This window comes from Myzus persicae, unplaced genomic scaffold (assembly GCF_001856785.1).
Source record: "Myzus persicae strain clone G006 unplaced genomic scaffold, MPER_G0061.0, whole genome shotgun sequence".
Taxonomy (NCBI): domain Eukaryota; kingdom Metazoa; phylum Arthropoda; class Insecta; order Hemiptera; family Aphididae; genus Myzus; species Myzus persicae.
The window spans coordinates 85179-101971 of record NW_019104400.1 but is presented as its reverse complement, the minus strand read 5'-3'; the positions used below and the strand labels follow the sequence as shown (position 1 = coordinate 101971).

At 29.4% G+C, this 16793-nt stretch overlaps 1 protein-coding gene, 1 long non-coding RNA gene and 1 pseudogene across 7 annotated transcripts; 1 reads left to right on the top strand and 2 right to left on the bottom strand.

Annotated features, from left to right (window-relative positions):
- Positions 1-342: 342 nt before the first annotated feature.
- Positions 343-3624, bottom strand: LOC111041881 (annotated as a pseudogene).
- A 4366-nt stretch (positions 3625-7990) lies between these two features.
- Positions 7991-14749, bottom strand: LOC111041902 (major facilitator superfamily domain-containing protein 6-A-like). Of its 2 annotated transcripts, none has more exons than XM_022326356.1 (7): positions 14664-14749; positions 13697-14059; positions 10195-10382; positions 9745-9881; positions 9539-9660; positions 9223-9465; positions 7991-8586 (listed from the first exon to the last, which is right to left on the bottom strand). In XM_022326356.1, exons 2-7 carry the CDS (start codon positions 14019-14021, stop codon positions 8378-8380), a joined length of 1224 nt encoding a protein of 407 aa, XP_022182048.1. In that variant the 5' UTR covers positions 14022-14059; positions 14664-14749; the 3' UTR covers positions 7991-8377. The 2 variants fall into 2 exon arrangements, with proteins under 2 accessions (XP_022182048.1, XP_022182047.1); XM_022326355.1 differs by lacking the exon at positions 14664-14749 and adding an exon at positions 14139-14600.
- LOC111041903 lies at positions 13172-15743 on the top strand. 5 transcript variants are annotated; one of them, XR_002605376.1, is made up of 6 exons: positions 13173-13544; positions 13704-13867; positions 13928-14101; positions 14609-14788; positions 14889-15097; positions 15601-15743. It is a non-coding gene; the product is annotated as an uncharacterized LOC111041903 (long non-coding RNA). The 5 variants fall into 5 exon arrangements; XR_002605374.1 differs by having other exon boundaries at positions 14609-14792; XR_002605372.1 differs by having other exon boundaries at positions 13174-13544; positions 14609-14755; positions 14827-15097; positions 15601-15742.
- The last annotated feature ends 1050 nt before the right edge of the window (positions 15744-16793 follow it).

Below are 16793 nucleotides of genomic sequence, written 5' to 3'. Positions count from 1 at the left end.
CTTGTTTAACAAAAAAAAAAGTTTTTTAAAAAAATTTACATAGTTAGCAGAAAAAAAATATACGTAAAACGATACAATTCAATGAAATAAGGGTACAACAAAAACGTATTATACATGATACAGTTCTGGTGAATTTGAATTTCGAAGATTGTAAATCAGTACCTTTATTGATATTATCTAGATCGTTGGTTTATAAAATGTATTGATAGTAATAACTGAATTTTAAAACCATCGAAATTAAATTGTAAGACACGTAAATTACATTTAAATACCAAAATGTAATTCAAAACTTTGATTATTATTTTTTTGTTTTATGATAACAGTACGACTGTACGAGTATTAATCAACTTTAATTAGACACTTCTCTTTTGGTGTTGTCATTTTTAGAAAATCGATTTATTAACTGATTTACAATTGTGTGAATAATGCATACTGCTAACGCAAACATGGTTAAAAATTTGAACGAAGTAATACTTCCGAAATGGTTAAATAGATAACCACCAATGAAACAACCAATGGGCGATCCTGAAGCAAAATAATTTTTTTATCGTATAAAAATAGAAAATAGTTTTGTTGTACACAATTAAATGTTGCACACCTATGTCTGACAAAGACGTTCCGACGATCCCTTGAAGCGTTCCTTTGGCACCTTCAGGTGCTAGGTCTCCTGCGTAAGAAATGGCTGCCGAGTACGTCAATGCATAAGTTATGCCATTCAAAAATTCTACTGGTAAAACCCAACCGGGATTTTTAATTATTGAATACAGGTAGAATCTGACAGCAAACGCCAAGAACTACATCAAAGAAAACACATTCGTATAACCGGCTCGTTTGATGATGAAATCTGTACCACAGAAAATATGATTGTAATACGTACAGTGTACACTTACTATACTGTATACATAGTGCCGAGAACAACTGAGCATCGGTATATATAATATATTTACTGGACAGGAAGAAAAATGGGACTTCTCCGCCGAAACAACGGATTGTCAATGACAGTCCTTGAAGAGTCTTTATGTAAGGTTTCGTTTCAGGGTGGTAAATGTTTGACAAGTCTTCCAGATACCTGCAATATATTATATTAACGTGAACAATTACCATGTTGCTACCAATTTGTATTTTAGGTTTTAGCAGAGCTATACTAAATAGATAATAATTTATAGTACATTATGCATTGTATAACTCACAAAAATACAAAATACCATACAAATGAAAGTAGCATGCCATATATCACAACCCATAAAAGAAACGATAGCACTCTTATTTTAGTCAATAATTTTTTAATATCAGATGGTCCAGTTTGATTTTCACTGTTTTGGACGTTCTGTAAAAATATTTCGTAGTTAAGGTTAGGTCTTTATCTTTTTCGGAAAAAACAGGAGTTTTTATGCAAATTCGGTTTTTAACAAAATCAATTTCCCTAATTTGTTGTAATCCATAAAAGATTAATCGTAGAAACTTGAAATTTTCACCAATTTTCTATAAGTATTTTCGAAATATTTTGACTTTTTTTGAGCAATTTACAGGTATTTGAAATTTTTAAATTAAATCAATTTATCGTAGTTTTAATAGTAAAATAAATTACTTAATTAGCAGTATCAAAAAACATATCATGAAATATACATATGGGTAATATAGGCTGGCATACCGTAATCGCTCAGAATCGTTTTTCATATGCAGTGATATTTAACTTCGAATTCAAATTGAACACATACATTACACTATTAAAGTAACCTATACAATGACGAAGCAGTGAAGAACATTCTATACATACTGTACAGCAGTACAAGTTGAAAATTAATTGTTATAAAATAGAACAAAATATTATATTATATTTACCTACCGTAATTCTTGATACCACGTATATATCTAAAAGATAACACATCAGCGAAATAATGAAAGCAGGTGTATAATTTTTGTATTCTAATCCTTTACTGAACCAGTCCACACACACGCCAGATACAATAGACATAATGCCCCAACCAATTGCGCCCCACATCCTTTGATTGCCGTATTTAGTTTTATCTTCGTCTAAATAGAATAAATAAAACAATTAAATGAATTTTTGATCATCAAAAGAATCTAATAGATAGTTATGTAAGTTGTATATATCTTTACATCAGGTCATATCATAAAATAGTTAAGCCCACCAAGAAAAAATTTGAAATTTCAACTTTACAACGACCTTACAATATTTTTATATTTAGTATTAAGCGATCGTTCCACAGATGAATGACAAAACAATATTATAAAATATGTTTACCTAATAAATCAACGCATATCGTATCTTCCAAAATAATTCTTGCATTAGAACCTGTTTCGAGTAAGATTATTGTGCAGAAAAATAACCAAAAGAGCGGAGACTTCATCACATTCTCATCGTTTGTTTCTGTTTTGACGGCCGAGCCCGGTATGAACATCAGCATACTTATAAATATACTCATGATAACTATAACCAAAATAAACGCTGATTTGTGGCATTTGTATTTATCTGTGATTACACCAATAACTGGTCATACTAATAAGCCTGGAAGTGGAAGTACTGTGAAGATTAAGCCAACGATGACTGGCGAATAGCCCCTTTGCTTCGACATCGTTGACAGGAATGGGATTATCGGAGCTAATCCTGAAAATTATTATTTGTCCAATTTACATAGCATAGTAAGTTACATATATATAGTTAGTTATGCACGCATCATGATGTATAGCTTTAAAACAAGTAGGTACCTAGGGGATAGGGGCTGAGACATACCTATATAACATTAATATATTTAATAGACATTTTATATCATATAATTTATTGTTGCATACTATATAAGCTACATAGTAAACTGGCATGATAAAATATTATTGTAAATCATTCATAAATATTAAATATCCAAGCTGATCACTCTCATACATGTTATAAATTATAACGAAATTAATATAATTGAGATTTATTGTCATAAAAATAACATAATTAAGATCTACTTTTGTTATAATATAGCAAAGCATAATCTTAAAATGTATGTTTGTATTAATAAAACACCAAGTGATCACAATACTGTTGATGGTTGACGACACTGCAACTCATACAAATTCCGACACAAATAGCCCAAAGGAAATCATTCCAGCTCAGTGTTGAACATCTTGTTGGCAGTGAGCCTATTTGAGAGCATTTTCAACAAAAACAAAATGTTGATCAACTTCACAGAGACGTCACATTGTCTCGTTGTAAATCCAGAGCAGAATTCAAAAATAAAATTGTGCATTACATTAAAAGTAAAATATTTGGATGCTTTTATTCATAAATCTTACAATATTGGTGAGTTGCTAATTTTTCGATATGTAACATATTTTATTAATTACAATTTGAAAAAAAAAATATCGGATTAAAGAATTATTTTTAAATGCTTACGTTAAATTTTTTTTAAATGAATCCCTATTTAAGCAAAAATATATTGAATCACAATTAATTAATTGTTATTTAATTTAAATTATGAAAAGTGCTTATAATACTTTTTAAGTTTAGAAAAAAATAGGTTAAATAATAAGTTTATTCTTACCGGCCATTGCCAAAAAAAAATGCATTTTCATTGGCAATAATTTCATGTTGATCTGGAAATGATACATTTTTTTATACACAAATAGGTAATTATTTTTTGTTCAACTATTTTATATTCACAATATATTATTTAAAGTTTAAACATTAAGATAAACGTTTGTTCGAAAATACTGAGATTTATCAATGCTTTAATTTAAATCAATAACATAACTGAAGTATGATCTGCTGGCCTACACGCCACCGCAATTGAACGGTGTATCAAATAGGTATTGTTCTACGCCGATATAGCTCCTACAACTCGGCGGTTGGCTACATCGACTTGCGGCGTATAGGACGAACGGTTACCCCATATGATTACAACTTTAGCGTAAGGCTTTATAAACACGTTTATTCTACGCTTAACTAAAACGGGCGCCCAAGATTAAAATACTGGTACGGCAATAGCGGCTGTACGATTTACAATGATCGCGCCAGTTTAAAGGTTACAAAATTACATTCATACAAAGATGACCTGGTTTGAAATAACATGCCGCGGGACTGCTTCACCACTTTCCTCCTCCTTCGGACTCTCTATCGTAATGGCAGAAACAGGGCCGGTCTGGATCACTCTCAATGACAATCGTCGATGGCCGGAACGCCGCACGGGGTGTATGACAATGACACAGTGAGCCAAAAGGAAAACAACACAGGCTCGGGGTGGTGAGGGACGACGAGTTGCGTCCAACTCGACCGCACACAAAAGACAAGAAGACAGACTCCAAGCTCGACCGTATTCGCAAAACGGCGGCGGCCAGCGGCGCTAGGTAGGGGTAGGGGATGCTCTCGAGCTTCGGCGCCGGCAGGGCGGCGGGACGAACCGGTTTTACGCTTGCGCGGCGCGACGACCGTTCCGTGTTCGAACAGGTATAATATTTATAATTTTATACTTAAAATATTTTTTATTCATTTCTAAGCTCGGTGAGTACCGATAATCGGATAATGTTACGTTCAACATTGACTATTACAGAATAAGTAAGCAATTTTGTATTTGGCAATAGGTTATACTTATTGGCACAAAAGATAAAAATCACAAAATATATTTATATTCAAATAAATCTTATCTATATTCAGAAAAAATGGATACGTTTTTTCCTTGAAAACCAATGCTTCTAGACAGGTAAAAAGTAAAAAAAAAAATTATAAGTGTTTCATATCCCGTATAGCAAACATAGAAAAATATCGTAGTTTACGCTGTATAGTTTATATGACGCTTATATAATGTATATAATATTATTTTTAAGTGGATATCGATATAAGTTTGTATTATGTATTTATATAGATTATGGATTAATTTTACGATGTTTTTTTAGGATTTATTTTATGTGGCATCACGAGTCACGACGTTACGCTCATTGCAAGTGCACTATTTTTATAGTTTAATTTTTTATCGGGATGACTGCCATTGATATTATCAATTATCATGTTGCTCACACGCTTATGTTAATTTTGTACACTAACAAGTTACCGATCTGGATAAGTCTCACAGCATGGTGAGCACCATTGCTACAGTTCGATAGAGACATAGGCCACCTAGCTATACTAAAAGGGTATAATATCTCGTCAAATTATGGAAAACAAATAATTGCAAGAAAATTTATCGTAATTGGGCCGTCGGAACAATGACGCAATGAAAATGAAATTTTGAATCAAGTGCCACAGACAACAATAATAACGCGGCTTTTTAACATACCTATCAAACTGCAATAACTATTGAAGCATTGATTGAGTTATACGTATTTGTTGTTTATAAAGAAGTGTATAGTAACACAAAAATAAGATAAATATAAAAATACTTCTGCTTATAATTTTACTATAAGATCTGATGGTAAAATTAAGAACCTGTATAATTCTCTATATACTTATAAGTGCTGAAGAATAATACCAGATGAAAATATTAGAATTAGACTTCTACCTTCCTTCAGATGTTCCGACTTTCCGAGTGCTCTCGACTTTGTGTATTCGACAATCTGATCAAATACACATTACAATATACTATAATTATGTGTGAGCACATCATTACATACGCTTTGCACATTTTTTGTATTGTGCCCCCACAATACATATATTGAAATAAAAGAGAGAGTAAAAAAACAAAAATTTGAAAATTCTAAAGTGGAAAATTGAAATGTAATTTAAATTGGGCTTGTATCATTTATTTGTTTATACAATCTATAATGGATGATAGAAACAAAATTAAAGTTAACATACATATAGGGAGATATTGTGTTTCTATTATTGATATTGTTCTTATATTAATAACTAAACAAAATGCTAATTCAAACTATAATATAAATGGGGATAAAACCACTAGTGATGGAACGTCCTCTGGTCAACACAATCTAAATTTAAATAATACAAAGGAATTTCCAAGACTTCCTGTAAACATGTATCACTCTCAAAATAACAAAGATAATCCAAATAAAAATAAAAATATAATAACAATTCAAAAATGTTTAATACTCAACCCGTTAACAATTTAACCTCACAATTTTCCTTCTTCTTGTCAGAATTAATATTAGTAATAAATCTTTTCACTTAACTTCTCACTATTGTCATATATAAACGTTTAAAAGATGATAAATAGACAAGCAAAATTAAACTCCCTTAGTATGTTCTTTTGAAACACAAACGGTCTTAAACATCATGAACCTGAACTACTCGATATATTCATATAAAAACATATAGGCATAGCACTCGAAAACCCACTGCACTCCAAATACTAAAAACTTCTTCCTTGGGTATAACATATACCAAACCGACTATTGTGATAGCTCTGCCCATGGTGGCTTGACCATTATAATTTCAAAAATAATACTATGTCAACCATTACCTAATCACAAAACTAACACTATCCAAGCCACAAACATCTTAGTTACTCTGAATCATATTCCAGTAACTATATCCTCAGTTAATTGTCTTCCAAGGCTTGCAATATCATTCGACCATTTCTCCCAATTTCTAAACTCACTTGGTCGTTTGTTTCTTATTGATGGATACGTCAATGCCAAACACTCATAATGGGATTGCGCACCAAAAAACCAGGGGAAGGATGCTCAAAAATATCACACGAACACACGAACTACATTCATATCTCCTCCGAAAACTATTACCGATATTTTGGACTATTTCTCAACGACAATTCCAAGACCTATAATCGACTCCATAAAAAATCTAGTAGATCCAGTATGTGATTCAGTCCAGTACTTCTCAATCTGAATTGAGAGATTTCCTGCAAACCTCCCCGTAATTCCTTAGCAAAAGGACCAGTCAATTGGAGCTCCTTTTCAAAAAATCTAGAAAATTTGACTAACCTAAAAACCTTACTTAAATCGACAAACTAAATCGATGAAGTAGTGCAAAGCCAATACAAAGGGCCATTTATAAATCGTCACATCACAAGTACACCTAATAAATTAAAATATAACATTCTCCTCCCCCTCCCCCCCAAAAAAAATCTAAAACCATGGTCTTCTCTATAAATTTAAATAATTCCACCCAGCACCCTACAACCTAATAGTTAGGTCCGATCTTACATTAGAATTTCGACAAAGCGACTCAATATCCTCTTACTTTCCAATCTTTGCGGATGTTCCTCAAGGAAGTGACTTGCCGACCGATCATATATTTTAAAGATACATCAGATATTCCAAGTACAGTAAACACAACCGGTATGAACATCAGCATACTTATAAATATACTCATGATTACTATAGCCAAAATAAACGATGATTTGCGGCATTTGTATTTATCTATAATTACACCAAGAACTGGTTGTAGCAATAAGCCTGGAAGTGAAAGTACTGTGAAGATTAAACAAATGGTGGCTGGCTAATAGTGCCTTTGTTTCGACATCGTTGCCAGGAATGGAGTTATCGAGCCTTGTACTATGTATTATATGAATAGTTAAATTGTTAATATGTTACTGTAGGTTATACACATAAAGTTTTAAAGTAAGTACCTTTAGTACCTATAACATAAAAACATTATAACAAGGAATTCCAACCTGTGGGTCGTGACTTCCAATAGCGCCTTAGGTTAATATCAAGGAAGCCGCGTCCGCGGTAGAATATAAAAATATGTTTATTTTATAACTATCAATATTTGTGTGGAAGCCATTAAATTTTTTTTCAAAGTCAGAAGAGAAATGGATCCAAAAAGTTTGAAAATCCATTCATTTAAATAAATACGAATAATTAAGATACATTATACATCATATTATTTATTGCATAATATAAAATTATAGACATATAGAAAACTGGCGAGGCAAATGAATCATTTATAAATATGCAAAGTCCATTCTCCTCAATCTCACAAGTCATTTGTATAATTAATAATATTTAATATTTTACAAATTTAAAATTTAAAATTACAATAATGTATAAAACCTAAATACTCACTCATCGCTATTACTCAAAAGTGATATAACGTATGAAATTGAAATTTGTAATAGAGATTCCTCTAATGATCTAGACATGCAATACAGAACGGTTTTAAAAACAATTTAATTTAAAAGACAGTGAATGCACCACGGGTTTTAGTATCAACATAATTTATATAATTTATATAATATTAATGTAGAATCTAAAAGGTTTATAATATATATAAATTAATAAATAATGATATCCTTTATTATATTTTTAGTTACAACATAAACTATGTTATATAAAACTACTTATACAGAAGCAGTAGTATTTTACTATATAGTAAGTTTTATATTTATAAAAATATGTTTCTTAATATTCTAAATACAAATCATTTTGTACAACAAAAAATTCAAAAAGTTAATTTAGCTTATAAATTATTATTATCAATATTAGGACAATCGGTAGAAGACGCATTTTCTTTAACATGTTTGTCTTTAGAATATCGATTCAGCAATGAATTAACAGTAGTTTGGGCAATGCATATCGCTAACGCAGTACCACTTAAAAATTTAAATGAAGTGATACTTCCGAAACGATCAAACATATAACCACCAACGAAACTTCCAACAGGTGCTCCTATAACAGAATATTTATGTTTTCAACCGATCTATAAAAATAATAGACATAATAGTACATTGAATAAATTAATATATTTCCTGCAGGTAAGTGCAACCTACCAACATATTTTGCTTAAAGTGTAAGATACCTACCAAATGGTAGCCGAAATTGGATATTTTAACGAAAAATAACAATTTTATTATTATATTGTAGACTAAAATTAATTTAACTTAGGTACCGTATTAAGAAGGTACTAATAAAAAATGTAATTACCTATAGCAATATGAATACTAAAATAATTGTAATATAAAATATCCTAGGCTGACAGACTGTTGGTTTTCTGAATCGTTTTTCGTATACCATGTATATTATTGTATTAAAATATATCTATTGCAGACTACAGTGATATGATCAATAGCCAAGTACACTTATCAGTCATCATCAATTGTAAGTATAATAGAACGGTTACCTATTTTATTATATAATCATAGTAAATTAATTTTACTTTGTATTTCCTGGCCATTACATATCAATCGACATAAGCTGGTACAATTGTTAATATCAGTAGTAGGGTCATATACTATACTAGAATAGTAGATCAAACACTTGATATCATCCGAGATATGTAATTATAGTCAAATGTAAATCGCATACCTATTCCCTGCAATGCCGTTCCAACGATTCCTTGAAGCGTTCCTTCGGCACCAACAGGAGCTAATTCTGCTGCATACGAAGTCGCTGCCGAGTATGCCAACGCGAACGTTAAGCCATTGAGCAATTCGACTGGTAACACCCAAACGGGATTTGTAATTATGGAATACAGTAAGAATCTGACGGCAAACAGGAAAAACATTAAAGAAAACACTTTCATGTTATCCACCCGTTTGAGAATAAAGCCTAGAGATAGTGATAATAATAAATATGTAATTATATAAATGTTCTAAGTGGCTTTAAATGATGCTGTATTTACTGGACAGGAAGAAAAATGGAACTTCTCCACCAACACATTGAATTGTTTGAGTCAACCCTTCGAGCGACTTTATGTTCGGTATGGTTTCAGGATGGTACATTTTCGATAGGTCTTCCAAATACCTGTGTGATTTTAACATATGAAATTAATTTTTAGTAAAATAATTAAGTTTAATATATATTAAAACGTAATAAATTATTGCTTACCAAAATAAATAATACCATATAAAGGCGTTGAAAAATCCAAAGGCTACAACCCATAAAAGAAATGATAGTACTCTTACATCAGCCAAACATTTTTTTACACCAGATGCTACAATTTTACTTTCAATATTTTCAACAACCTTAAACAATAAATATAAAATAATTGCATTATTTATTCTTTAATTTAATTTAAAAGAATTACAAATCTTATTCAAATTGGCTGTATGATTTGATATTAAATTGTATAAATATTTTAGGTTGTATATATAAATGTATAAAAGAAAACGATGTACCTACCTATACTATTAGTTTTATATCTTAAATAAATAAGCGGTAATTATTCCTATTTTAATTATTCCAACATATATTGGCGTATAATTACGATATATTTAATATAATGTACTTCTAAAGTCTCAACATTTCCTATAAAATGAACAATCAAATAATATTTACCTTAATTTTCAATGCAACAAATAAATCTAAAATGCCAGCCATCAATGCAATTATTATACCAGGAGTATAGTTTTTGTAGTCTTGACCTTTACTGAACCAATCTATAACCATGCCGGATACAAATGACATCGTACCCCAACCAATTGATCCCCACACTCTCTGTTCACCATATTTATATTTATTTTCACCTTAAGGAAAATATCAAGTAAATCAGAATTATAGAAAATTGAAAAACAAACGTAATACATATAAAACTATAAAAATGGCGATTACAAATAGTAGTATTTACATTGAATTCACTTACTAAAAACAGAACACAGTATAATGTATTCGCTAGTACTAATTAACCAATAAATAATTTTAAAAAATGAATGTGTAAGTGTGTGATAGCTACTAGATTATTTATCATACCTCAGTACCTCTCTATAGCGGCAGCTAGTGTAATAGCCACGGGGCCCGGACATGGACGAACAGGAGGTGAGTTACCTTGGCCCCACCACTTACTCTAAATATATAAAAATTAATATCAAATTATGTAATATCATTTGTAATCATTTGTAACCACCAAAAAACATTTGTAACCTAACCAAAACCGCTCAAAACCAAGTATCTGTGTGGCGGGGCCGTGGTGATGTCACTATAGTCCACCACTACAGATGTTTGACTTATAAGTAACCTAAAGGTAGTGAAAATTATGTAATATAATTTTAATAGTATATGCAGAAGTTAGGTTATATTTTATCGTATATTTTGTTGTTTATCAGGCTTTTATATTTAAAACATACACAAACAGTTTACAAAATATGATAAATTGTTGGAAAGAATCATCACTGAATCATAATAAATATCTTGAGAAGTCCATAATCGATGGTCTGTCCATATACCGTTTTGTAGTGGTATTTATGACAGTGCATACCTGATATTTTGATTATAGGTACTCCAGGAATATATTTTTTGTCTTACCTACCTATACTTTAAACTTTTAAATATCTTAATTCTAAATTCCTAAATTCTTCATATATATTTGTAATTTTAGTTCATAAGACTATTGTTTGTTGCTATATTATAGGTACCTAGCTTTATCATATTGTTGGTAAGTGTTGTAACATTTTTATGTATATCGTACAATTTACATACTTACTGTTAAATACAATATTATTATTATTTCGTGTCAAGCAACCTCGTGTATAAGTACTACTAGGAATAAAATTAATTTAAAATTAACAGCAATGAGTCGGTAATATTAAATAAATAAATTATAAAAAAAATAAATTATAGATATCATATCAAATAGTACATGACACGACACAAAACTTTAGACTTTAAACAGATTTAGTCGTTAAGTCCCATTCAGCGTACATGTGTGGTACGTTACAGTACACAGATATAACTTAACATGGCTAATAGGTTGAAAAATAATTTCGTACAAGTTGTACTGCAATTAAATCATGGATTTATAAATTTAAATTCATAGCTCATATGATTTTACACATATTATAGCATTATACTATAACACAGTCAAACAGACGAATATTTCACTAGCCCCCGCCTCCAAATATAATTTTTGAAAATGTTTTTTTGCCACACATTATTGTGCCATTAGTGTGAATTAGTGTGACTATTTTCAAAATTTGTGCGATACTGGTTTAACCGTAAATTCAAAAATATATAAGGAGGTATGATATAGGTATAGGTTACAAATGTTTTTTTGGTGGTTACAAATGATTACAAATGATATTACATAATTTGACATAAATTATTATATATTTAGAGCAAGTGGTCAAGGGGCCAAAGTAACTCACCTGCGAACAGGTACTTTTTTTTACCGGGATATATTTATTAGGGCCACATAATAAACCTAGCACCTATATATTGTATATAAAAAAATTTAACTTCTTTTGAGTTTTATCGTTGGCATATTTACTTAACAAATCTTGATCCATTCTATTTTTTTTTTTGTTATTCGAACATCGATTATATTTATTTATATTTACATTTTATACATTATTTAGTTTTAGCACAAAAGTACATATACAACAAAATAGATATGTATTTATACGGGTATCGACGAGTTTATTCAGAGGCCCCTAGGCCCTAACAGAGTATACAAATATTACAAATACGCATTAATACTGTACAGCTGACAGGGCGCCATATATCTTGTATTACATTTTTAAATCTTAAATATAAAAAGCAAAAAATGATGAATTTTTAACTCAGAATAATTTTACAAATTTTCATAATTTTATCAAAATACTAACTTTATACGCTCATAAAAAATTATTGAAAATTTAAGCTCAACTTTTTTTATTAATTTCTATTAACAACTTAAGAGGAATCTTGTATTACATGTTCAAGTATTTTGAATTTTGACCATGCAAATAGTTTTTTTCGAAAGAAATTTAGAAAAATAATAAAAATTGAAATTTCGCTATATACGTAAATCTAAAAAATTGTCAACAATTTAAAAACTTGAATGGCTTATAGAAAATGGTAATATAAGGCATCCGGTATATACATACATATATCAATAAATACAACATATATACAACAAATTTACAGTTTCTCGGTAAAAACTAGTCCTAAGTAAAAATCACAATTTTCCCTTAATTTGTTTTTTTGAGAACTACTGTACATTTTCTAAAATAATCTCATAAAAGCACCCACTAGATACACTTATTATCAGAAAAGATGCTGAGGTTAGAAATCAAAGAATTTTATTTCTACTAGAAAATGTTTGGACAGAAAAAAACTCACATCATTGTAAAATCTATTCATTCATCACCCAACCCTGAATCTTAAAAAAGTATTAATGACAAACTTTAATATTTTTTGAATATTAAATAAAATAAAAATGATAAACATTATATTAAAGTTGGATGGAGGTGATTATTATGATTCATTAATCATTATTTCCAACCAAACATTTCTATTAATTTATTTAAATATTTTGCGAAGTTATTGTGTTATCAATGTTGTCTAATAAAGTGCGTTTCTATTTTTATTTTAATGATCTATGACATAATTTTTGAGTCAATACTAAACATATTAATTGATCAACCTTGAAACTTTAGTGTTGCATTAAATATTATATTTTAATTAATATTTTATTTTAAGCAAACACTTAACAGTAGTAGTATACAGTACTTACTAGTTTCAGTATTTATGATAGTCAGGGGCATTACGAATATTTATGCTCTCCGTCCATACATAACGACTTATGCTGTTTATATTCATACATTTTTTTAACTTATTCGAGGTGGTTACAATTTCATCTGGACAAAACAGAATTTACAGACGAAATTCCTTTCATTGTAAATTCATTAGGGAGTACATAAACGACACTTTTTGTAAGTATCTATACCTATACTATTTTTATATTCGACAAATACACAAATAATTTTATTTGCCTTTTGCAACTTTAGCAGTAAACGTTTTTTTCATAATACTGTTACTTAATAAAATTAATAATAATAATAGTATTTCAAATAACTACATTTACCTAATAGACCTAGACATATAGTGTTCTCCAAAACGGACCTTGCCATAGTACCAGTGTTCAATATGGTGAGTGTGCCAAAAAACAACCAAAAAGTCGGTAACTTGATCACATCCACGTCGGAGATTTCCGTTTTAACGCTAGTGCCCGGTATAAACATCAGTACACAAACAAGTAGACTGTTGATAGCTATGAGTGAAATTAATAAAGACTTGCGGCATTTGTATTTGTCAGTTATAGCACCGACAAAGGGTCTTATAAATAACGCTGGAATTGGAATTAATGTGAAGACTAAGCCAACGACGACAGACGAATAGCCCCTCTGCATCGATATTGTTGACAAGAATGGAACTATCGGAGCAGAACCTGAATGAAAAGCGTAGATAAATCAATACCACATAATACGAAGTAAGTAAAAATAAAAATAATCAAAATGTATTCTTACCGGCTATTGCCAAAAAAAAATGAACTTTAATCGCTAAAAGCCTCTTGTCAATTTGAAATAAATACATGTTTTTTTATTTTATGAAAATCAATAATTATTTCGCTTATAATTTATTATAATATTAACATACTATAATAGAACGTTAATTAACTTTAAATATATCCTAATAAGACTTTAAAAAATATTTAAACTTGTCGATGTTGATAAAAGGACAGTTAATACTATCTTACTAATTTTTCAGTCTTAACCATTATATTTATATAAATTATTCCCCTCATTTTAAAAACTAATTAGTGCTTAGATACTATCTGTTAATTTACCATTTCCTATAGTCCAAGATGATTGTTTCAATATATAAAAAAAAAACAAATATTACGTATTTTCTAGAAATAGATGTTATCTTTAAATGGTAAAAATTATATATTAATAGTTAATTCAATTAATAAATATTTTATTGTTGTGATGAATAGTCGAGTCTTACATAGTACAATTACCGCCAATAATAGTTGGAAAAAATCGACTTACTTGTAAAAGTAAGACAATCAAATATTTTAAGTGATTGTTACATCTAAAATGCTAGAGAATAAAGTAGAGACGCTCAGGCAGTTGACGTGCTGGTAACGTTATTAGCTAACCGTGTGTTTTTATAAGTAGGTACTTAAAAAATTATACTTTTTAAATATTTCAGTGATAAACTATAATGATCACACAGTGCATTGAATATGAAGTGATAAAACACGACTTTCACAGGTTTATAGACTTTTAAATAACACTAAGACGTATCACCGAAAATACATATATTCAAGACAACGGAAAAAAAAGAAGCTGCTAAGTGAATGTCTCTCTGCTATACATTTGGTGTCTAGGAAGTCGCTGTAATGGATGGTATTAAATTTGAATTCAATGATATCATATATTCATGTTATTGTGTACGAAAAAACGAATCTGAGGCGGAGACGGTATGTCATCCTAGGATATTTTATATTATTATTACTTATTATTAAAGTTCAATTAATATTATTCTTAAATTATCAGTGATGCTGGAAAAATATTAAATATACCTATGTAAAATTGGGCTGTTTTGGAACCGAATTACAATAAAATTATAACCGTTATTCTTTGTGTTAATAAGCAATTTTGTCTAAATTTGAAATTAAAATGTCTGCAAAAATAACTGCATTCATATATTTTTTAGATTTTTAAAGTACGGAAAAAACTGCTTATGTGGAACCTTTTATTTAAATTTTAAATCCTTAGCTATAAAAATTGAACATTTTATACATTTTTAACTACAAAATCATTTTCAATTTTCAAAATTTGAACTTTAAATGCTTATAAAAAAAATTTCATGCCTATGTATTTTTAATATTATTTAACTGCTATTGTAAAGAGTTATCAAGAGTCTTTTATTAAATTTTAAGGCTTTATAACCCAACCAATAAAATTGTATTGACATTTATAGGAATGATAAAAAAAGGAAAATAGAAATGTCCGTCAACAACCTAAAACGTGTCAGAATATTTTGAAAATTTTATCAAGTATACCAAATAATAAAATAAACATTTGGTGTAAATTTCAAGTGTCTACAGTAATTCGTTTTTGAATTACAACATAATAAGAAAATCGCTACAAGAGAAATCGAGTGAATATCCACTGTTGTAAAAATTTTAACTTCAAACGTTCATAAAAATTGTATTTGAATTTAAAATAATAGTGTTTCAAATAACTACGTTTACCTAATAGGCCAATGCATATTGTATTCTCCAAAATGGATCTCGTCGTGATACCTGTACTCAATATGGCTACCATGCTGAAAAACAATCGAAAAATCGGTAACTTGATCACATTAGCGTCGGTAATTTGTGTTTTCACATTCTTTTACGGTATAAACATCAGTACACATACAACTATAGACTGTTGATAACTATGAGTAAAATTAATGCTGTCTTGCGGCATTTGTATTTGTCAGTTATGGCAGCGACAAAAGGTCTTATAAATAACGCTGGAATTGGAAATTAATGTGAAGACTAAGCCAACGATGATAGACGAATAGCCCTTTTGCATCGATATTGTTGACAAAAATGAAATTATCAGAGCAGAACCATAGATAAACATAGATAAAAATATTTTATTTAATATGAATAAAACATATCGACAAAAATGTTTTAAGAGGACCACGGCGATAGTACACATTTGTTGTTCACCTGTACTAGACGCATATTAAAAATACTAAATTTACGTTTAAAATGTACGATAAAGTTTTGTTATTTTTGATATTTGAATGCTTTTATCAAACTTGATTGCTAAGCTAATACAATAATATTTTTTTATAAAATATCAAAAAAAAAATACAAAAAATAGTCTATCATTAAGTTTGATTAAAGGTCATTTTTTCTGTTACAAACAATAATAAACCATACGCAAATGTGAAACTCTAATATGTCATCAAACAATTTGAATGCATATGTTTTATAGGACTCTATACTTCCTGAATACATATAAACAAATTTAATTAACGCCACTCACTACACACATAATATTTGTTTTTGTTACGCACATATATATTTTATACTAAATGTTGTCAAATATTCTATTGTTAAATATTAATTAGTCTAAAATTGATATTATAAATAATAAAGCACTTATTGTAATTAT

Coding starts and splice junctions, on each gene's coding strand:
- LOC111041902 (XM_022326355.1), bottom strand. CDS start 14,205: ATGTATTTATTTCAAATTGACAAGAGGCTTTTAGCGATTAAAGTTCAT. Junction 14,060..14,138: donor TTTTTTTTTGGCAATAGCCG/GTAAGAATACAT, acceptor CTTTTCATTCAG/GTTCTGCTCCGATAGTTCCA. Junction 9,882..10,194: donor TTGTTGCATTGAAAATTAAG/GTAAATATTATT, acceptor TTATTGTTTAAG/GTTGTTGAAAATATTGAAAG.